We start from the raw sequence: 23,621 nt of genomic DNA, 5'->3' as shown, positions 1-23,621 counted from the left end.
TGAAACCAGGGTTGTGGTAGGGCTTTAACCTAAAAGATGGGTTGGGGGAAGAGTCAGGTGAAGGGAAATTTAGAAATCTAGATAGAAGAGCCGTAGCAAGTTGGGTTAAGACAAGAAGAGCAGGGCAGGAAGGGACAGAGGCCGGGATTTTCCGGCCCCTTCACGGGCGGGACCCGCCGTGGGCGAGGTGGCGCCTCCGCCAGAAGTCCATCGACTTGCAGCGGGACCGGCAGATCCCGGCGGCGGGCGGGTGTGGAAAATCCCGCCAAGTGGGTTTAGTGGTAAAATTGCAATGAGGCGCATGCAAAGAATAGTAACAAAAAATAAAGCTAATGAATGAATGTGTGAAACATCCATGCATGAGCAGCGCAAATTGAGATCAATGGTGTTTCACCAAAATTCCTTCATCTAGCACAGGGCCCAGAGACAAAGGGCAACAGCCAACTACCATATCATGCGAAAACCAACTGGATCAGCATCATCTCTGGCTAGACAGGGGAAATGGTGCCCTGAGTGAATTTGTATTTTGGTTTCCTTTCTTTGAGTTCACATATGTAGCAATACTGTTTTAGCAAAAATAAGGCATCTTTACGTGTCTAAACTCTCTTGCCTCCATTAAAAATGAATTCACCCTACCAATGTTTGCTCCAGGCTGCAACAATATCCTACTGTACAGAGGGACTTCCTTCCAACTATTACACTTTTAAGTTTTTTTTAAATCTGGGTTCCTTGAGCAAAGCTCAGTAAAAGCCTGTGTACTAAAAACAGAGCATGTGCGCTCTCCTGGGTTAGACAGTCAGGTCACTCGGTAAGGCACCTGTGGGTGGCCGCCCTCCGCTCCTGCTTCCTGACTCACACGCTGGCCATCTATGAGCCTCTACACATTGTGGTCTGATCCAGCACTCCAATGGGAGCGGTGACTGTCTTGCCTAATCAGTTCCCTTTTAGACCTCCCTATTGAAGTGTATGGGGGTTGGGGGAGGAGCAAGGGAGGTTCTGCTTGATCTGACTGTCGGGAAATTCGGTGCTCAAAATGTGGCCGTGTAACCCCCACCCCCACAATTGCAGCGCCCCGAGGCTGTGGTCCAGCTAAGCCATTCACAGGCTGGACTGGGGAACAAAACTAGCGACTTTGGTCCGCATTTTGACCGAATTCGAGGGCAAGGGGCAGGTTTAGGCTGGGTTGATCTTGGGGGTAAACCGGTCCTGAATCTTGCTGCTGGGTCTTTAGGCTGCAGCTCTCTACACACGGAGAAGTATCAACATGACTGCCCGATCTCAAATCGACTGACTGATATTTATATGGACTTTGTACAGTCCCCTCTCCCACACTGCTTCGGTCTACAGATGTTACATAACTGGATTCGGTTATTGTGAACCAGCTGAGTCAGAAGAAAAAAGATTTGAAGCATTGACTTAACTTTTCCTGTGAATAAATAGTGAAATATTTGCATGGTAATTAAACATGGAAGTATTGCTGAATAAAAGACATGTCAAAGCTTTTCGTCTTGCACACATCAGGACACTGCAAGAATACCAAAATAAGGGGAAAACAACTATTGATGTACTAGTTGAGAAATCTGCCAGGGGGTTCTCTACCACAGTCTACCACAAGCCTGCCGTCACTGGTCAACGCACACGCTGGGATTCTTACAGCTCCACATGCTATAAGGTTGGCCTTATCAACAACCTTGTAAATAAGGCCCAAGGCATTTGCTCACCATGCAAGCTTGATGCTGAAATAGGGTGCATCAGAGGCATCCTGCAGGATAACAGCTACCCCGATCAGATCATTTTGTGCTATGTATCACGTGAACTGATGAACGGGCCTAAGACTGTGCCCAGTCTACCTCAAGTTACCCTGGAAGGGCAAGGTATCTCAAAATTTGAGCAACTGGTGAAGCTAGATGTTTCGTGATCCTACTATACAGTAGCAACACAAGTGGTATTCGCCACTAACAGGATGCTGCCATCAAGCCAAAAAGACATTCTACCTGTCACACAAATGACTAATGTGGTATATGAATTTCAGTGCCAGTGTGATGCTAGATATGTAGGCCGTACATCCTAAAGACTAGTGGGTCATATCAAACAGCATGCCCCTTCCACTGTTCGCAATGGGCAAGATACCCAACCAGACCATGCTTGCAAAACTCAAAACACAATCTCCAACATTAGATGTGATTCTGCAATTGGACAACATTTGCTAAATACTCCTCATTGTGATAAGAATTACGCTGGCAAACAATTTACGATTGTCAGTCGGGCTCACGGTGTGGAGCATTTACATGTCCTGGAAGCTACATATATTAATACACGGGGCCCTGTTCTTTGCAGACAGAAAGATCATGTACACACATTGCGTCTGTTTCAACTAAACAAACGGAAGAAGAGTCATATGGGCTCGAAACATTAACTCTGTTTCTCTCTCCACAGAGGCTGCTAGAACTCCTGCATTTTTCCAGCATTTTCTTTATCCATTTAATGAGGAGAGTCCTTGGCTTTCAGACGCCAAAATCATTAAGGTGGCATTGTAACTTGATAATAACGTTGAAAGAGCACATACCTTATCTGAGTTTAAAATACAGACCTAGAAAATAACAGCCACACAAACAACTTATATTCTTATATCACCTTTAATGTAACAACCACTCCAATCAAATATGGGAAGAATGGTGATGTAGTTCCAATTCACATCCCAAGAACAAATTAAAAAAGAGTAAATAAAACAAGTGGCATATCTTTGACACATGTTGGGCAAACAAATCTAAGAACTCAGAAATTTTAATTAGTGCTGTTTGTCCTTTCACCGTCATTCATTACTTACTATCCAGATTTAAATAAGAACCTAGCCAAAACATTTTTACTTTACATTCAAAACCTCAAAATATTTGCGCATTTTTTATAATGAATAGAATTTATGAATAGTTGAAAAATAGTGTGTAACTTGGAGGGGAGCTTTCAGGTGGTGGTATTCCCATGTGCCTGCTGCCCTTGTCCTTCCAGTTGATCCCTTCTAGCTGATACACGTCATGAATTTGGAAGGTGCAGTCGAAGGAGCCTATGGGACTTACTGCAGCACATCTTGTAGGTGGTACACACTGCCACCACTGTGCGTCAGTGGTGGAGGGAGTGAATAGTTAAGGTGGTGGATGGGGTATTGATCAAGTGGGCTGCTATGTCTTAGATGGTGCTGAGCTTCTTCACCATCTTTTTACTTTAACAATATCTATCTTTACTAAAGATACAAATAGCAAATGCATTACAATTCTAAACATAACAACACTCTATAGTGGATGATGTATTATACTTTCAGGTAACTGAGCCATTTCAGTTGAACACTAACAGTGGCTGCATTCGGAAGCTTGGGACACTTCTTGTGTTCACAAAAATAGGAGGGAGCCAAGATCCATAGGCCATTAACAGCACATTGTTCAACCTGATAGCGTTTAAGGAGCATTTTGAAGAAGAAGAACATGACGGAAAGGCTGGTGAGATTTAGGAATGGATTTCCAGAGCTTCGGCTCGAAGCATCTAAAGGCAAAATTAAACGTTCTTATTCTTGAAAAGGGGGGAGTTTCAGAAATTTACATTAAAGGCAATGCAAGGATAGTATCAATGAAATATTCTTTATCCCTTGAAGCAGAGCAGTTTATCAGACTCCATGTGACGGGGGTGGGCGTCTAATAATTAAATGGTTTCATATCTGTAGGTGGATGAATTTCAAAGGATCGCGTGTACAGCCTGTTAGGAGGAAGGGATAGACTTTCTCTGTGAATCTATCAGTGAAAGTGTACAGATGGGACATATCGTCAGCATCGTACAGTGACACCTGTCCTGCTTCATAGTCCAGGTAAACACCCAGCTTTTGGGGCTTGGTTCTGATGGGGAGGGCGGTACGAGGTGACATCAGAGTGGTGTACTCCTCTTTCAACCGCCACAAGGCCCAGACCCCAGATTTAGGCTCCGGCGAGAAGTCCTTCTTTCGCGGCACAGAGCTTTTTGCCACTCCCACCGCCCAGGTGCTGTTCTTCCCCACCTCCACTTCCCAGAAGTGCCTGCCTGTTTTGAATCCCTGACTCGCCAGGGCGATGTGCCAATTCAGAAATCGCCCTGCTTTGTCAGGGACCTGCTGTTTGATATCACCAAATCTCACGCTGGCGCGGTTGTCAGATAGGATGAGTTTGGGGTGTGCCGTATCCGGGTCCAGATTCAGAGCAGCTGGAACTGAAGGAAAGGCAAGGTTAGAATGCTCGTGAAGTATGCTGCTTGATGCACTTATTCTCTGCAGGTTTTCTGTTCTCTCTGCAGGCATGAGCCGGGAACAGAATTGGGCTCAATAGCTGTAGTTAATAATGGGCCGCAATGAACTTCAAACACATGGTGCAAGTTATGATGGGAGTGATTCGCTTTGGTAATTCAATTTCCCCTGCCCTCCACCTTATTGTGAAACTTTCTATTCTGTTCTTCCCCTGTCCACCTTTCCCTGGCTCTGTACATGATTAAGAACTGCTCATTGCCAGCATCTTCCCAGTTCTAATGAATGGTCATTGATCAGAATTGTAACCTGTCTCATTGGGTGAGACACCCACGGAGTCTGGTCAGGTGAAACTTTAGTTTTAGGCCCCGATCAATATTACTCTTCATCAACTTCAATTAAGATTAAAATTAAGCAGGGATGTAAAACCAGCGTTTGACCCAAACCAGGGTAGGTTAAAATTGCCCTGACACTGTTTCTCTCTCCACAGATAATGCCTGGCGTGCTGTGCATGTCACCAGTTCCTATTTTCATTTGAGATAACCGGGTAAATTGTTGGAGGTAAACGCATTTTGGCCACATGGGATTGACCATATGAGAGTGACATGCTACTGTCCATGACTAAGAATACGCAATTTATACAATATGAAAATACAATTAAATTAAGAGCAACAGGCTTGTCTTACTTCAAAAAAAAAAGACAGAAAGGTGTGAGGCCATGAGATGTATTTTCAGGGTTAGTGAATATAATCATAGAAACAGAATTTTACGGTATGGAAGGATGCCATTTGGCCCATCATGCTATTGTCAGTTCTTTGAAAGAGCTATCTGATTAGTTCCAGTCCCCTGCTCTTTCTCATAGTGCACTGATTCTCTCCCTTTCAATTGTTTACCTAATTCTGTTTTGAACATTACCACTGAATCTGTTTCTGCCGTCCATTCAGGCAACACACTGCAGATCTTAACAACTCTCGGGTTGAAAAAATAATCTCCTTGTGTGCACTCTGGATCCTTTGGCAATCAACTCACATCTCGGTTCACCGGTTACCAACCTTTTCGCCAGTGACAGAAGTTGATCTTTATTCATTCTTTTTTTAAAAAATTATTCACGGGACATGGGCTTCACTGGCTGGGCCAGCGTTTAGTGCCCATCCCGAGTTGCCCTTGAGAAGGTGAAGGTGAGCTGCCTTCTTAAACCGCTGCAGTCCCACCAAATCCTTTCACAATTTTGGACATCTCTATTCGATTCTCCCTCAGCCTTCTCCGCTCTAGGGTGAAAAATCTCAGCTCGCATCCCCTAGTCACTCCTTGTAGCCAAAAATGTAAAAGAACCATGTGATGGGATATAAAACAGAGTATTCAAACTCCGTCTGAAGCAGAGACCAAGTTAACATTTAAGGATAAGTTCTTGAAGAAAAGGCCAGTAAAGAGATTTAGGAAAATATTGGGCACAAGGGGTTGCAATTTACTGCTCAAGTGGAGAAGAACCATAAAAATGGGCTGGGTGGCCAAACCCCTTTGTTTCATGGTGTCACCTCTATGTTTTGGGGGTATTATCTATTAACATGTTTAAAAATATTACATTTGCTTAATTTCAACTGATCTAATCATACATTACAATATCCATATCTAAATTAGGGGTAGGCAATAAATGATAAAAACAAAATTACCTGAAAAAACTCAGCAGGTCTGACCCTTCAACAGAAGGGTCGTGAGGACTCGAAACGTCAACTCTTTCCTTCTCCGCCGATGCTGCCAGACCTGCTGAGTTTTTCCAGGTGCTTTTGCTTTTGTTTTTGTTTTGGATTTCCAGCATCCGCATTAGTTTTTTGTTTTTAGGCAATGAATGATGGTCGAGCCAGCGACACCCACATCCCATGAATGGATTAAAAAAAATTGCAAACTGCCCATGTAAACCCATGATAACCCCTTAGTGGAGGTGTTGAAGAGCCACCACCTAGAGGTGCAGGTCACCACAATACGATTATGTGTGCAAATGTATTAGTGAAGTTGTTAAAAAAAATAGTTCAAATGACGGAGGGCAGCATCCCCAGGCAAACTCATTCCTGCTTTAACACTACATTTTTATAACGCCGCACTGCATGCATTTCTTTTTTTAAATTGTGTTGCTTCAGTCCACACAAACATAATTTTACGGCAAAACAAGTATACTTCAGTGGCACTTGACCATCATCCCTCCCCATTCCTACCAAACAGCCACTTTACCTGGATCAATCAGCTTCAACATCCGTTTCCAAGCTGCGTACTGCAGAGGGCCATTAAATTCGCCAACGTCAAGATCAGTAAAAGCTCTTGCCGGTTTCTGAAATGGCACTATAACCCTGGGCAAAGTTCAAAATGAAGAACATGACTGAGATTTAGGAATAGGGATGATACATCCAAAATCTGAAAGAGAAAGATTACCCGCGGACAAAATAAAATGGCACCGAGGCTCAGATTTCTTTTCCCAAAAGCTTCCTACGGGTGTTTCACAGGCTGGGCACAAAATTCTAAGGTGGTCAGTCCGCTCAAAGGGTGAAACGTTGACATAGGGGAAAAAGGGAAAGAAAATGCTGCATTTTTATTGTGCCTCTCACAAATGCAAGTCACCTCAAAGCGCTTTACAGCCGGAAGGATGTTCCCGATGGTGGGGGAGTCCAGAACCAGGGGTCACAGTCTGAGGATATGAGGTAGACCATTTAGGACTGAGATGAGGAGAAATTTCTTCACCCAGAGGGTGGTGAGCCTGTGGAATTCGTTACCACAGAAAGTAGTTGAGACCAAAATATTTTATGTTTTCAAGAAGGAGTTAGATATAGCTCTTGGGGCGAAAGGGATCAAAGGGTATGGGGAGAAAGCAGGAGCAGGCTATTGAGTTGGATGATCAGCCATGATCATAATGAATGGCGGAGCAGGATAGAAGGGCCGAATGGCCTACTCCTGCTCCTAGTTTCTATGATTCTGTACTTTTACATTTCTGTGGAAGCACAACACGCAGAATGCATACAACAACATCCCACAAACAGCAATGGGACAATGACCAGATAATCTGCAATTTAGTTTTGGTTGAGGGGTAAATATTGCAAGACAACTAGGGAAAACTCATCTGCTCTTCTTCAAAATAGTGCCATGGGTTTTTCATTGCCCATCTGAGAGAACAGACAGGGCCTCAGTTGATGACCTCATCTAAAAGACAGCACCTCTGACAGTGTAACCGGCCCTCAGTGCTGCATTGATGCTCATCCCCATTACACGAGGCTCCAGACTCATGTGCACATTCCGCTGTGCTTGCATGTGTGCCTGCCTGTAACTGCTGGAAGTGAGCACAATGCTCGGATACATGACACATTAGCATTGCCTATTAATGTTAATGGAGCTATCAATGGAGCAGGGGGCATCAAGAAAGAAAAGTGGAAGGCAGACATGGTGAGGAAGAGGTCACATACCTGTCAAGAATAGGTTTGATTCCCTGCAAAAGGAAGGATAATTTTATGAGAGACAGCCGGAGAAATGTTTAAACCGAGAGAAAAATAAATTATTTCAGCAATCGGTCCTAGTTTACTGCGCTTACACTAAGAGTTCATTTGCAAATAGATATAATGCTTATTGGAGTCATATCAGAATGGAACATACATGTTTTTTCCCCCTCACATGAATCAAACTATAGCTTTTTTATTGGGTCACATTCATGTGAAGCACAGTTGACGACGAATGAATTCCACAACCTCAAAATTCTGATACAGAACCTTTGGTTTTCTTATCTGACACATTTTAGATCTAAACACTGTTCTGGATGAATGTATTTAAAGTTCTTTTTTAATATGTTCGTTCATGGGATGAAAGCATCACTGGCTAGGCCAGAATTTATTTCCCATTCCTAATTGCCCTTGAGGTGGTGGTGGTAAGCCACCTACCTTCCCAAACCGCTACAGTACTTGTGGTGCGCGTACACCAACAGTGCTATGACAAAGGGAGTTCCGGGATTTTGACCCAGCGAAAGTGAAGGAACGGTGATATAGATCCAAGTAAGGATACTTAGTCAAAAACAAAAATACCTGGAAAAACTCAGCAGGTCTGACAGCATCTGCAGAGAGGAACACAGTTAACGTTTCGAGTCCGTATGACTCTTCAACAGAGTCTGTTCTGTTGAAGGGTCATACGGACTCGAAACGTTAACTGCGTTTCTCTCCGCAGATGCTGTCAGACCTGCTGAGTTTTTCCAGGTATTTTTGTTTTTGTTTTGGATTTCCAGCATCCGCAGTTTTTTGCTTTTATCTTAAGGATACTTAGTGCTCGGAGGGAACATGCAAATGGTGGTGTTCCTGTATATATGCTGCCCTTGTTCTTTGACGTGGTGGAGATCGCGAGTTTGAAAGGTGCTGTCAAAGGAGCCTTGGCAAGCTGCTGCAGTGCATTTTGTAGATGGTATACACTGTGCCACTGTGTAGTGGTCAGGTGGCTTGCCTTACCCTGGATGGTGTCAAGCTTCTTGAGTGTTTTTGGAGCTGAACTCATCCAGGAAAGTGGGAGAGGATTCCATCACACTCCTGACTTCTACCTTGTAGATGGTGGACAGGCTTTAGAGAGTAAGGAGGTGAGATAGTCAGTGCAGAATTCTCAACCTCTGACCTTCTCTTGGAGCCAGTATTTATATGGCTGGTTAAGTTAAGTTTCTGGTTAATGATAATCCCCAGGATATTCATGGCCGGGGCTTCAGTGATGGTAATATCTTTGAACGTTGGGAGGTGGTTAGCTTCCCTCCTGTCAGAGACTGTCATTGTCTGACACTTTTGTGACATGAACGTTACTTGCCACTTATCACCTGAAGCCAGAATGTTGGTCAGGCTCGCTACCATTACCAACAAGCCAGGGGATCAACCCTGGTTCAATGTAGAGTGCAGGAGGGCATGCCAGGAGCAGCACCAGGCATACCTAAAAATGAGGTGTCGACCTGATGAAGTTACAACACAGGACTACGTGCATGCCAAACACCATAAGCAGCAAGTGACAGGCAGAGCTAAATGATTCCACAACCAACGAATCAGATCTAAGCTCTGCAGTCCTGCCACGTCCAGTCGTGAATGGTGGTGGACAGTTAAACAACTCACTGGAGGAGGAGGCTCCACAAATATCCCCATCCTCAATGATGCAGGAGCCCAGCACATCAGGGCAAAAGGTAAGGCTGAAGCATTCGCAACAATCTTCAGCCAGAGGTGCTGAGTAGATGATCCATCTCAGCCTCCTCCGGAGGTCCCCACATCTTCAGCCAATTCAATTCGCTCTGCATGATATCAGGAAACAGCAGAAGGCACTGGACACTGCAAAGACTATGGGCCCTGACAATTTTCTGGCAATAGTACTGAAGATTTGTGTTCCAGAACTTGCCACATCCCTAGCCAAGCTGTTCCAGTACAGCTACAACACTGACAATGTGGAAAACTGTCCAGAAACGTCCTGTACACAAAAAGCAGGACAAATCCAACCCGGCCAATTACCACTCCATCAGTCTACTCTCCATCATCAGTAAAGAAGGCATAATGAAGAGTGCTTACTTAGCAATAGCATGCTCACTGACGCTAAGTTTGGGTTCCGCCAGGGTCATTCAGTTCCTCACCTCATTACAGCCTTGATTCAAACATGGACAAAAGAGCTGAACTCCAGAGGTGAGGTGGGAGTAACTGCCCTTGATATCAAAGGCACAATTGACCAAGTGTGGCATCAAGGAGCCCTAGCAAAACTGGAGTCAATGGGAATCAGGGGGGAAACTCTCCGCTGGTTGGAGTCATACCGAGCACAAAGGGAGATGGTTTTGGTTGTTGGAGGTCAATCATCTTAGGACATCACAGCAGGAGTTCCTCAGGGCAGTGTTATAAGCCCAACCATCTTCAACTGCTTCATCAATGACATTCCTTCCATCATAAGGTCAGAAGTGGGGATGTTCACCGATGATTGCACAATGTTCAGCTCCATTCGCGATACTGAAGCAGTCCACGTCCAAATGTGGCAAGACCTGGAAAATATCCAGGCTTGGGCTGACAAATGGCAAGTAACATTCGCGCCACATAAGTGTAAGACAATGACCATCTCCAACAAGAGAGAATCTAACCATCGTCCCTTGACATTCAATGCGATAGTGGGAGATTCGCTGAGTCCCCCACTATCAACATCCTGGGGGTTACCATTGACCACAAACTGAACTGGACTAGCCATATAAATACTGTGGCTACAAGAGCAGGCCAGAGGCTGAGAATCCTGCGGTGAATATGCACCTCCTGACTCCCCAAAGCCTGTCCACCAAATATGAGGCACAAATTAGCAGTGTGGTGGAATACTCCCCACTTGCCTGGGTGAGTGCAGCTCCCACAACACTCAAGAAGCTCAACGCCATCCAGGACAAAGCAGCTCGCTTGATTGGCAAGCCACCCACAAACATTCACTCCCTCCACCACTGACGCACAGTATCAGCAGTGTGTGCCATCCACAAGATGCACTGCAGGATCTCACCAAGACTCCTTAGACAGCACCTTACAAACACACGACTGCTACCATCTAGAAGGACAAAGGCAGGAGACGTAGGGGAACACCACCATCTGCAAGTTCCTCTCCAAGCCATTCACTATCTTAACTTGGAAATATATAGCCATTCCTTCACTGTCACTGGGTCAAAATCTTGGAACTCCCTCCTTAAATGCACTGTGGGTGTACCTACACCACATGGACAGCAGTGATTCAAGAGTCCCTAATTGTCCTTGAACTGAGTGGCATGGTAGGTCATTGCAGAGGCCAGTTGAGAGTGAACCACATTGCTGTGGGTCTGGAGTCACATGTAGCCCAGACCAGGTAAGGTTGGCACCAGACAAGGCCATGGGCCAAGTGCTGGAAAAAGGGATTAGAATAGATAGGCCGGCACGGACATGATGGGCCGAAGGGCCTGTTTCTGTGCTGTATATCTCTATGACTCTAAGGCAGCTCACCACCACCTTCTCAAGGGTAATTAGAGATGGGCAATAAATGCTAGCCTAGCCAGCAACGCCCACATCCCATGAATGTACATAATTTGCAGGGCTGTGGTGAAAAGACAAGGGAGTGGCACTAACTGGACAGGTTTCAAATAAAACTAGAACGGGAATGAGGGGCCAAATTGCCTCCTTCTGTGCTGGAAGATCTATGATCCTGTTGCTCAGGTATTAACCCAGTCCATTTGTTTTTCACTCCGTTTGATTTTACTTCGCCTTGGATTTTAATGGGCAGGTAAATTGAAATGGTTGAGTGCATTACGTTAAAATTGGGGCTTATTAGACTATGATGATGCGATTTAATGAGTCCGATCTTAACCCATTCAAACTCCCCCACCCACACAGAGTTAAAATTGGCCATAATGTTTCTGCACTACCTCTTCTTGTTGATCAACTGATATCAGAACCTGTTTGCCTTATAAATAGTGGATGATTTGCCATGTAGCAATAGTTGATACCTGCAGGAATTCAGCCTCTTGTAGAGTCAATCGCCTCTGCATTTCTGTCATCGTTCGTTCGACAGCAGCACGTCGTTCAGCGATTTTGTTCAGGTTTTCTTTTATTTTTTGCAATATCGTCTTCTCCTTTTGGTCTATTTTTGTTTTCAGGCTCGCTTCCTCCTGATGCAGAAATTGGTGCAAGTGGTTGAATTTGGATTCAATGTTTTTCCGTAGTCTCTCGCTTTGTTGCTGTTAAAGTAAACAAAAACATGCATTCAAAAGCACTTTTGAAGTAATTAAATGTCCCAAGGTGGTTTACAGCGGTAATTATTAGAGAAAATTTGTCACTGAGCCACAGAGGGAGACATTAGGACAGGTTTTCAAAAATTTAATCAAAGAAGAAAGCTTAAGGAGCAGGATAAAGGGGTTAAGAGGGGTACGTAGGCGGGAAGGTGCCAGGGTGGAATTGCAGAGCATCAGGTCTCGACAGCTGAAGGCAAGGAGCGGAGGAAATCCGGGAAGTGCAAGAGGTCAAAATTGAAAGAGCACAGATATTTCAGAGGGTTGTAGGGCCGGAGGAGATTACAGCAATAGAGAAATGCTCTGCCGTGGAGGGATTTGAACACAAGGATTCGCACGTTACAAACAAGGCATTGTTGGACCTGGAGCTAATACAGGTCAACAAACGCTGAAATGCTGGGCAACCAGGGAATGTTGCGAGTTAGGGCATAGACAGTGGAGTTTTGGATGAGCTCAAGTTTAGCGAGGTTGGTCGGCGGTAGGCTGGCCAGGAGAGCACTGGAATGACTGCCTTAAACAAACGTGACCAGAATCAGATACGCTGCACAATGATTAACTCGACAGTACGATTTCAATAAACTGAGGAGACTGGAAGGATATTTATATGCCTTTGGAAAGCACTTTCCCCTTGTTCCTGATTACCACACTGGTAGGAAAGGATTCGCTCACCTATAACAATACTCAGATTTTGTCTGTCCGGACTGTCTCGGTTGGTCATTTTGGGTTGTTTATTTGGTGTGCGGTACCTGATAAACATGGAGGCACATGGCATGCATGGAGGGCTGGAGTGCATGGTGCACATGCAGCTACCAACTGTTGGTGGTGGCAGCAGCGGAGGGGTAGAGGGGAGGGGGCTGGTGGAGGGCCAAATCAACAAGGGGCACTGTGAGCTCAACAACAAAGTTACCCGTGACTGGAGAGGCTGTTTCCGTGAGGGATGAGGCGGGGTTGGTGGGAGGGGCAGGGGTGGCATGGGAGGGTGGATGAGATAGCGACATTGGTTGAGTGTGGTAAAATGGCAGTGACAATTAGTTGAGGCAACTTATTATTCAAAAGCTATTCCTTTTGCTAAAAATGAAGAATCATTGGATTTGAATGATTTTGTTTTTGAAAAGCTATCAGGGCGAACTAAAAGAATACATCAGTGTTGATCCTATAGATGAAGAAGATAAGAAGAGTCTATACCCTCCAGAGTTTCAGCACAATCTACCTCCAATGGGCAGGGCACTACACAATCCTAGGCACAAGGAAGGAGCACTTACAATGCTGTTCACAACTTGAATCCTAAACAAGGACATTATTATGGATAAGATTGGTAGTTAGGAAGCTGTTTTCTTCGATAACATGATGAAACTAAAATATACAGATTTCAAGAAACAGACTGATCATTCCACAACTAATATCGAGTCCATCGCATGTAAACCTGCCTTTCCAACTCAAGAGAAAAGAGTTCCCAATTAGAATTGCATATGTCTTGGAAATATATCGGCCATTCCTTCCCTGTCACTGGAATTCCCTCCCTGACAGCACTGTGGGTGTGCCTACACCACAGGGACTGCAGCGCACCGCCACCTTCTCAAGGGCAACTGGGGGTGGGCAATAAATGCTGGCCCAGCCAGCGAAGCCCACATGCCATGAATAGATTTTTTTTTAAATTCTATGACTATAAACAAGTCACAGGGCCAGGCTCTTGACAATGTTTGGATTTATATTCCTCGTTCCTTGTTTTTACACACGGACAGCTTTATGTAGCTTTTTCCCGGGTGACAAGTTTTGTTTCTGTTCAAGTCTTTGGTGAAAGAATAACTAGAATTACAATAAAGGTACTAATTTAACCACATATGTTTTACGGGACGCTGATGGTTATTATTCAGTTATTAATCCTCAAAAAACCTCGACAGTTTGACCGCCTGGGGAAAAGAAAAAGTTCAATGAAATTCTACTCAATTCTTCAGCCCTGGTTGCTCATGATTGGAGATTTGGTAAACACAGGGCAGAATTTTACAGCCCCTCCTGGGCAGTGATGGGCCTTCCCCAAGGATCAAGGAACCCAAGGGTGGAAACTCTTTCGAGTTATCAACAGTCACAGATTGCAACTCTTTCGAGTACAATCACAGTTCTTGGTTTCCGGGAGTGGGACATGAACCCACAACCCTCTGATTCAAAGGCGAGGGTGCTATGAGCTGAGCCACAGCTGACACCTCAAGGGTGGAAGTACCACCCACTGAGAGCTGCCTGCCAATTAGAGGCTGGCAGCTCTTCATTGCTCAGCAGCGCCACTGGGGACGCAGTGGCTGCTGCCGGTAATGCACTCACACAAGGCCCAAGAGCAGCCAAGGGACCCGGGTCACAGGTGAATGATGGCGGGAGAGGGATTGTGGGGTGGAGTCACAGGGGAGAGGTGGGGTTGACAGCAAGAGGAGGGAGGGTGGCTCTGAGCCCCCCTCCCCCCTTCCTGATGTCAATCAGGCACTGGAGTGCCTTTGAACAAGCCCCCGCCCCACAACCAGCAAGTCCAGGATGAGGCCTTCAAGTGGGCATTAACTTCCCCCTTAAGGGCCTCAGTTGGCAGCAGAGTGGGAAGTCAGCCGCCACCCTCCTGCCCAATTAAATGCACCCTCACCACCAAACTCACCACAGGGGAGGGCATTAAATTCTGTCCAAGATCTACAAAGAGAGCTCCTGGTAATAGGCTAGCGAGTAACATAAAAGGGAGCCTAATTTTTTTTATCCACATACAAAGAAAAGAAAGGTATACAAAGGAAGAGTGGAGCTGATTAGGGACCAGAGGAAAAAAGCTTCTCATGAAGCAGAGATCACCAAATCTGAGCTATTAAATTCATGCTTTGCATCTGTCTTCACCTCTGGTTAAGGGGAATATCACAGCTGTACGACAGGAGGACACCTCGGTGGGCTCATGCAGCGAGGCAATATGGGTAGAGCTCCGGAATAGAGAGGGTGCAATGTTGGGGGTTTACTATAGGCCTCCCAATTGCCGGCGGGAGATTGGGGAACTGTTATGTAGGCAGATTTTGGAAATATGTAAAAGCAATAGGGTTGTTGTGGTGGATGATTTTAACTTTCCCTATATCGACTGGGAATCACTTAGTGCTAGGGGTTTGGATGGTGCAGAATTTGTAAGGTGCATCCAGGAGGGCTTCCTGAGACAATATGTAGATAGTCCAACTAGGGAAGGGGCAATACTGGACCTGGTATTAGGGAATGAACCCGGCCAGGTGGTCGAAGTTTCAGTAGGAGAGCATTTCGGGAAAAGTGACCATAATTCAGTAAGTTTCAAGGTACTGGTGGATAAGGATAACAGGAGTCCTCGGGTTAAGGTGCTTAATTGGGGGAAGGCTAATTATAACAATATTAGGCAGGAACTGAGGAATCTAGACTGGAGGTGGATGTTTGAGGGCAAATCAACAACTGACATGTGGGGGGCTTTCAAACATCAGTTGATAAGAATTCAGGACCGGCATGTTCCTGCTAGGATGAAGGATAAGCATGGCAAGTTTCAGGAACCTTGGATAATGAAGGATATTATGAGATTAGTCAAAAAGAAAAGGGAAGCATTCATAAGGGCTAGAAGGCTGGGAACAGATGAAGCCCATGGAGAATACAAAGAAAGTAGGAAGAAACTTAAGCAAGGAGTCAGGAGGGCTAAAAGGGGTCATGAAAAGACACTGGCAACCAGGATTAAGGAAAATCCCAAGGCCTTTTATACATATGTAAAAAGCAAGAGGGTAGCCAGGGAAAGGGTAGGCCCACTCAGGGACAGAGGTGGGAATCTATGTGTGGAGCCAGAAGAAGTGGGAGAGAAACTAAATGAATACTTCTCATCAGTATTCACCAAAGAGAAGGACTTAGCGGTCAATTTGTCTAGGGAAGAGTATGTAGATAGCCTGGATCATGTTGAGATTAAAAAAGAGGAGGTGTTAGGCGTCTTGAAGAATATTAAGGTGGATAAGTCCCCAGGGCCAGATGGGATCTACCCCAGAGTACTGAGGGAGGCAAGGGAGGAGATCGCTGGGGCCTTAACAGAAATCTTTGTATCCTCACTGGCTACGGGTGAGGTCCCAGAGGACTGGAGAGTGGCCAATGTTGTTCCATTGTTTATGAAGGGTAGCAGGGATAATCCAGGAAATTACAGGCCGGTGAGCCTTACGTCAGTGGTAGGGAAATTATTGGAGAAGATTTTTCATGACAGGATTTACTACCATTTGGAAGCAAATGGGCGTATTAGTGAGAGGCAGCATGGTTTTGTGAAGGGGAGGTCGTGTCTCACTAACTTGATCGAGTTTTTCAAGGAAGTGACAAAGATGATCGATGATGGAAGGGCAGTGGATGTTATATACATGGATTTCAGTAAGGCCTTTGACAAGGTCCCTCATGGCAGACTGGTACAGAAGGTAAAGTTGCACGGGATCAGAAGTGAGCTGGCAAGATAGATACAGAATTGGCTTGGTCATAGTAGACAGTGGGTAGCAGTGGAAGGGTGCTTTTCTGAATGGAGAGCTGTGACTGGTGGAGTTCTGCAGGGATCAGTGCTGGGACCTTTGCTGTTTGTAGTATACATAAATGATTTGGAGGAGAATGTAACTGGGCTAATTAGTAAGTTTGCAGACGACACTAAGGTTGGAGGAGTTGCAGACAGTGAAGGGGATTGTCAAAGGATACAACGGGATATAAATTGGTTGGAGACTTGGGCGGAGAAATGGCAGATGGAGTTTAATCTGAACAAATGTGAAGTAATGCATTTTGTAAGGTCTAATACAGGCAGGAATTATACAGTAAATGGCAGAACCCTTAAGTGCATTGACGGGCAGAGGGATCTGGGTGTACAGGTCCACAGGTCACTGAAAATGGCAACGCAGGTGGATAAGGTAATCAAGAAGGCATATGGCATGCTTGCCTTCATTGGCAGGAGTATTGAGTATAAAAGCTGGGAAGTCATGCTGCAGCTGTATAGAACCTTGGTTAGGCCACACTTAGAATATTGCGTGCAATTCTGGTCACCACATTACCAGAAGGATATGGAGGTGTTGGAGAGGGTGCAGAGGAGGTTTACCAGGATGCTGCCTGGTTTGGAGGTTATTAGCTATGAGGAGAGGTTGGAGAAACTCGGATTGTTCTCAGTAGTGCGACAGAGATTGAGGGGCAACTTGATAGAAGTTTACAAAATTATGAGTGGCATGGACAGAGTAGATAGTCAGAAGCTTTTTCCCAGGGTGGAAGAGTCAATTACTAGGGGACATAGATTTAAGGTGAGAGGAGAAAACTATAAAGGAGATGTGCGGAGCAAGTTTTGTACGCAGAGGGTAGTGAGTGTCTGGAATTCACTGCCAGAGGAGGTGGTGGAAGCAGGTACGATAGTGGTGTTTAAGAGGCAGCTTGACAAATACATGAATAGGATGGGAATAGAGGGATACGGACCCCGGAAGTGCAAAATGTTTTAGTTGACGGGCAATATGATCGGCGCAGGCTTGGAGGGCCGAAGGGCCTGTTCCTGAGCTGTACTTTTCTTTGTTCTTTGTTCTAAAGAGGATGTTGCCAATGTTACAGTAGAGGAATTCGAAAGGTTTTTAAAAATATATTATAAAAGAAGGTACTTTAAAAGTTGGCAATGCTCAAATCAGAGTGATCGCCCAGTCTTCATGGGATGTGTCCTCTTTTGTAGAGGAAAGTAAAGATGGAAAGTGTGGATGCTCTGGTCAGGATCTTCTAATCCTTCTTAGACATTGGAGTGGTACTGGAGGAATGAGGGCTACAAATGTTACACCTCTGTTCAAAAACGGAGGAGAGGCATAAACCCACAACCACAATCCCATCAGCTTATCTTCAGTGATGGGTAAACCATTGGGGACATTCGGCTGGGATATGTGGCACTTGGAAAAGTATGAGACAATGTAGGAAATTCACCATGGAATTACTTAAGCCAAATCCTGTTTGGCTAACGTGATTGAGTCACTTGGTGAAGTGACGGAGAGGATGGATAAGGTGGGTGTGACTGATATTGTGTGAATAGGTTTTAAAATTATTTGATAAAGTTCCACAATAGACTAGCTTCTAAAATCGAATCCCATGTGATTAAAGGGCAATGGTATATGACACAACGCTGGCTAAGGGTCAAAGAGCAGGGAGCATTGGTGAATGGTTATTTTCAGATTAGGGGGTATGTATGCAGTGGTGTCCCCAGGGTTTGAGTTTGGGACCACTCCTCCTCTTGATATACGTCAATGACCTGGGCTTGGGTGTAAAGGACGTCATTTCAAAATTGTCAGATGAAACGAAACTCGCCAAAGCAGCAAACAGACTGCGTGAGAACATGTACAAACAGGTGAAGCAAGAGCTGGGGAGACCTGGGAGTGTATGTACACAAGTCTTAGAAGGTGGCAGGTCAAATTGATATGATTGTTAAAAACAGTCCTCAGTTTTATAAATAGATACATAGAGTAGGAAGGCCAGAATGCCCTGCAGAACCTTTACAAGCCATCATAAAACAGCTGGAGTACTGTGGCAGGTTTGGAATACCCACATTTTAGGGCGGATGTTAATGTTTTGAGAGGGTGCAAAAGGGATTTACTAGCATGATATGAGGAACTAAAGAGTTCAATTAAATAAAGAGATTAGAGAAACTGGTATTGTTCTCCTTAAAGCAAAGAGGACTCAGGGAGATTTGAGCAAGGTGTTCAAAATCATGAAAGGTTTTGATAGAGAAAATAAAGAGAAACTGGGGAGAATATTATGCTCCCCCCACCGGTGGGTTTGGAGGTTGCAGGACAGGGTGGGTGAGCATAAAATTTCTCAGGTGGGCTTCCCGCTTGGCTCCCACCCGCCCTGACCTCTCTGCAATCTTACACTGGGACAAGCGAGGCCTTGGCTGGCTCTTGCCCCAACTCAGGCCCTTCAGTGGCCAATTATTAACCACTTAAAGGCCGTTTCCTGCCCAGCCTCAATTTTCAGGTGGGCAAGAGGCTTTCTGGGGCAGGGGAGATGCCTGAAAATAAGTTGGGTTCAGGCCAGGCGGGTGGGGGGGAGAATGTGCAGTGAGGGGAAGGGGCACCTCCATCAGCAGCCCCCTTTCAACATTGGGCACCCCCACCTCTAAGGGCCGGTAACCGCAGGACCTCCCTCCCCGTTCCCTCTCCCCCGAGCTTCTCCACCAATCTCCCTCTGTCCGCCACCCCCACCCAGGCCTCCCCAATCCCGTCCGCCCTGAGAACCCCAAAACTCACTTGTTCCTGGAATCCCGGGGCCGACTGCTTGCAGTTCCGGTCCCGTCCACTGCGGCTTTCTGGTGCTGCACGAACGAGAGAGCTGTCGGCCAATCAGGTTGGCTAGCAGCTCTCTAAGACGGGTCTTCCTCTCTCTCGAGAGAGAGAAAGGAGTGTCAGTCCCGTCTCCAGCCAATGAACGCTCATTGGAGCATGAAATCGCTGCGGGGGACACAGTGTCGGCGGGGGTGAGTTAAGCTAATTGGCAAAAGAATCAGAGGTGACATCAGCGAAAAAAGAAAGGCTTGCATTTATATAGTGCTTTCAGACCACCAGAAGTTCCAAAGTGCTTTCCAACCTCTGGAGTGCTATATGAAGTAAAATCACCTTTGCAGTGTAGGAAATTCAGCAGTTTATTCTCATACAGCAATCAGTAAAGTGATAATAACCAGATAATCTGATTTTTGGAATGTTGACTGAAGGATAAATATTGGCCAGGACACCAGAGATACCTTCCCTGATCTTAGAAATAGTATTGACATCTCATACAAGGGACGGCAACTCCGACAGTGCAGCACTCCCTCACTACTACATTGGGAGTGCCGATATTGTGCAGCACGCTGTTGTGATCAGGACTGCACTGCCTGAAATGGTTGTGTAAGCAGATTCAAGGGCAGAAGATAGATGGGAGCACCATCACCCGGAAGTTTCCCTCTCAAGTCACTCACCATCCTGATTTGGAAATATATCGCCATTCCTTCACAGTTGCTGGATCAAAATCCTGGAACTCCCTTCCTAACAGCACAGTGGGTGTACCTACACCACATGGACTGTAGTAGCTCAAGAAGGCAGCTCACCACCACCTTCTTAAGGGCAACTAGGGATGGGCAATAAATGCTAGCCCGACCAGCAAAGCCCACATCCCATGAATGAATGATAAGAAAGTTTCAATATGCAAAAGAGCAGGGAGTAGGACTACATGCATTGCTCTCACAAGGAGACAGCAGAGGCACAATGGGCTGAATGGCCTCCTTCTGTGCTGTATCATTTTCTAATTCTATTCTATAAATTTTACATAGTGAAAGTTTAATGTGAATGTGGTCATAGGAGTACATAAAAAATACAGCTGACAAGAATTGCAAGTATCTGTAGTATTTTTATATATTAATCGTAGATTACTTCCAGGCCAACCCACTACCCTAAAATGAATCTATCTACTTTCATTACCTCTAGACACAGTTGAAGAAAGGCCTGTTGATACCTCCAGCTGAGGTGGAATCTGAGGACAAAATGTCAAAACATAATCTGATGAACATTAAATTTATCAAATGGATTTGTCCAAATTCCGGTGGAGATTAAATGGAATTGGGAAGCGTCTGTCAGCCACTCATATCTCCTTATAAGTACACAGGTCCTATCAGGTTTCTGCACTTCCTGTATCGGAAAATTATTCCCATTCCACTTTCCCCACTTCCTGTTCTGGATCAGTGTTCATATGCATGGCACTGCAGCCTAGTGCTGAAGAAAGACTCGTGTATCCGCCCTGCTGCATTCTGCAGCTTGGTATCGTGTCAGTGAAGGATTGGGGTACAGCTTACCTTCAGCGTCTTTACATCCGCCTCTTCTTCCTTCTGACTTTGGCAAATCTCTTTCATTTGCTTCTGAAGCGAATCCACTGTTTTTTGCAGCATTTCCTGGAACACAAATGTTTTCAAAGGAAATCACCCAGGGTTTTTGTTCAACAGATAAAAAGAAAACAAACAACCTGTTTCCAGTGATTGTGGAGTTCACTCTCTGTGGCAATTACAATAAACGGTGAGGAATTGGGTGAAGAGAGTCGTGGGGGAAATACCACCACACAGACTGGCGTCAGATGATGAGAATGCTCTGTCGGACTGGATGGTTAAGGCATGGATCACTGGAACTTTTCAGAGAAAGCTGATCAGTTGTGGGAGCAAAGGAAGGCTCAGGTTTGTGGTGAGACAATAAGTTCTTGGTATTAGGTATTTGAATTTTTCAAGGTAGAAGCACTACTGATGGAACTGCCATTTTTTTTTATTCATTCATGGGATGTGGGTGTTGCTGGCTGGGCCAGCATTTTTTGCCCATCCCTAATTGCCCTTGCGAAGGTGGTGGTGAGCTGTCTTCTTGAACCATGGTAACCCATGCGGTGTAGGTAAACCCACAGTGCTGTTAGGGAGAGAGTTGACCCAGCGACAGTGAAGGACTGGCGATACATTTCCAAGTCAGGATGGTGAGTGACTTGGAGGAGAACTTCCAGGTAGTGGTGTTCCCGTCTATCTGCTGCCCTTGTCCTTCTAGATGGTAGTGGTCGTGGGTTTGAAAGGTGCTGTCAAAGGAGCCTTGGTGAATTCCTGCAGTGCATCTTGTAGATTGTACACACTGCTGCTACTGTGCGTCGGTGGTGGAGGGAGTGAATGTTTGTGGATGTGGTGCCAATCAGGCAGGCTGCTGTGTCCTGGATGGTATCAAGCTTCTTGAGTGTTATAGGAGCTGCACTCATCCAGGGAAGTGGGGAGTATTCCATCATACTCCTGACTTGTGCCTTGTAGATGGTGGACAGGCTTTGAGGAATCAGGAGGTGAGTTACTCATCGCAGGATTCCTAGCCTCTGACCTGCTCTTGTAGCCACAGTATATTTATATGTCTAGTCCAGTTCAGTTTCTGGTCAATGGAAACCCCCAGGATGTTGATAGTGGGGGATGGTAACGCTATTGACGATCAAGGGACGATGGTTGGATTCTCTCTTGTTGGAGATAGTCATTACCTGACACTTGTGTGGCACGAGTGTCACTTGCCACTTATCAGTCCAAGCCTGGATATAGACCAGGTCTTGCTGCATTTGGACATGGACTGCTTCAGTATCTGAGGAGTTGCAAATGGAGCTGAACATTGTGCAATCATCAGCAAACATCCCCACTTCTGACCTTATGATGGGAAGGTCATTGATGAAGCAGCTGAAGATGGTTGGGCCTAAGACACTACCCTGAGGAACTCCTGCAGTGAAGGGAACCAATATGATTACATTGCCTGATTCTATATTACATACAGCTAATGCTTTATTAGGTCACAGCTTTATTTCTGTCTTACACTGAATATGGTACAGATTTCTTCTGGGAAAAGGGGAGTACCTGGGGTATTGCTATAACTACCCCAGTCCTACAACCCTCTGCACTTCTCCAATCCTGGCCTCTTGAGCATCCCGATTTTCAGCGATCCACTATTGGTGGTTGCACCTGAAGGTCATGGAATCCCTTCCCTAAAACTCTCCTCCTTTCCACCTCTCTCTTCTCTCTTTCAAGACGCTCACCGACCTCTTTGACCAAACTTTATGTCAACACTCCTAACTTCTCCTTTTTTCGGTTTGCCACCAAACGTTGTCCCATAATCCCTCCTGTGAAGAAGCGCCTCGTGGTGGTTTACTGGGTTGAAGTCGCTACACAAATGCATATTGCTCCTTTACTTTGTTTTCTTTCTCCTCTATCCTTTCATCAGACAGCAGCATCACTGGCTGGGCCAGCCTTTAGTTGCCCGTCTGGAGTTGCCCTTGAACTGGGTGGCTTTCTGGGCCATTTCAGGGGGCAGTCAAGAGTCAACCACATTGCTGCGGGTCTGGAGTCACATGTAGGCCAGACCAGGTAAAGACGGCAGATTCCCTTCCCTAAAGGGCATTAGTGCAACAGGTGGGTTTTTTTTAAATATGGGCCTTTCGATGATAGTTTCACTGAGACCAGCTTTTATTTTTAAATTCTAGAATTATTGATTGGATTTAAATCCCCTCAAGCTGCATTCGCCCAGACCTCTGGATTGCTACTGCAGTGGCAATGCCACTATTGCCCCCATCTGCCCCTCTGCCTTGCCAAGGCAGTGACAGCGAGGGAGGCAGTACCTTGCAGAGTTCAGCAGCTTCCTTTACAGGGCTGATTGCATGGCCCTTGTGATCTTGGGACGTGGCGCACACCACACAGATGGCTCTCTGGTCGTCTTTGCAGAAGAGTTTCAGCTTCTCGTCGTGCTCAGCGCAGTGCAAATCCGCCCCCGACTCTCTGACATCCAGGTTCAGCTTCCGGACGTTCTCCACAATGTTGGACACAAAATGGTTGGGCCTGACATTCTTCTGGCTAAACTCGGTCCGGCACTGCGGACAGGTCACCATCCTCCGAGCCGGTTTCCAGTAGTTTAAAATGCAGTCTCGGCAGAAGTTGTGGCCACAGTCTATGGTCACCGGATCATTGTAGAAGTCCAAACAAATTGAACAGACCGCTTCGTCTTTCATACTTTCTAAGACTTTTAACGACGCCATTTCAACAGAATCAGACTATCGCTTGCAGTTTCACCAAACCAGGAAGTCCAGAGGGAGGCAAGATTT

At 45.6% G+C, this 23,621-nt stretch overlaps 1 protein-coding gene across 1 annotated transcript in view; it reads right to left on the bottom strand.

Annotated features, from left to right (window-relative positions):
- Positions 1-2,617: 2,617 nt before the first annotated feature.
- The window catches only part of LOC144695521 (uncharacterized), a 65,534-nt gene continuing 44,530 nt past the window's right edge, over positions 2,618-23,621 (bottom strand). The window contains exons 9-14 of the mRNA XM_078566397.1: positions 23,142-23,570; positions 20,830-20,925; positions 11,733-11,963; positions 7,705-7,727; positions 6,485-6,600; positions 2,618-4,227 (exon numbers count right to left, since the gene is read on the bottom strand). Coding sequence (XP_078422523.1) covers positions 3,701-4,227; positions 6,485-6,600; positions 7,705-7,727; positions 11,733-11,963; positions 20,830-20,925; positions 23,142-23,570 — 1,422 coding nt within the window. The 3' untranslated portion in view covers positions 2,618-3,700. The remainder of the gene's footprint in view (positions 4,228-6,484; positions 6,601-7,704; positions 7,728-11,732; positions 11,964-20,829; positions 20,926-23,141; positions 23,571-23,621) is intronic.

Source organism: Cetorhinus maximus, chromosome 21 (genome assembly GCF_964194155.1).
Source record: "Cetorhinus maximus chromosome 21, sCetMax3.hap1.1, whole genome shotgun sequence".
Classification (NCBI taxonomy): domain Eukaryota; kingdom Metazoa; phylum Chordata; class Chondrichthyes; order Lamniformes; family Cetorhinidae; genus Cetorhinus; species Cetorhinus maximus.
The sequence above is the reverse complement of the archived record's forward strand: the minus strand, read 5'-3'. Positions and strand labels throughout refer to the sequence as shown.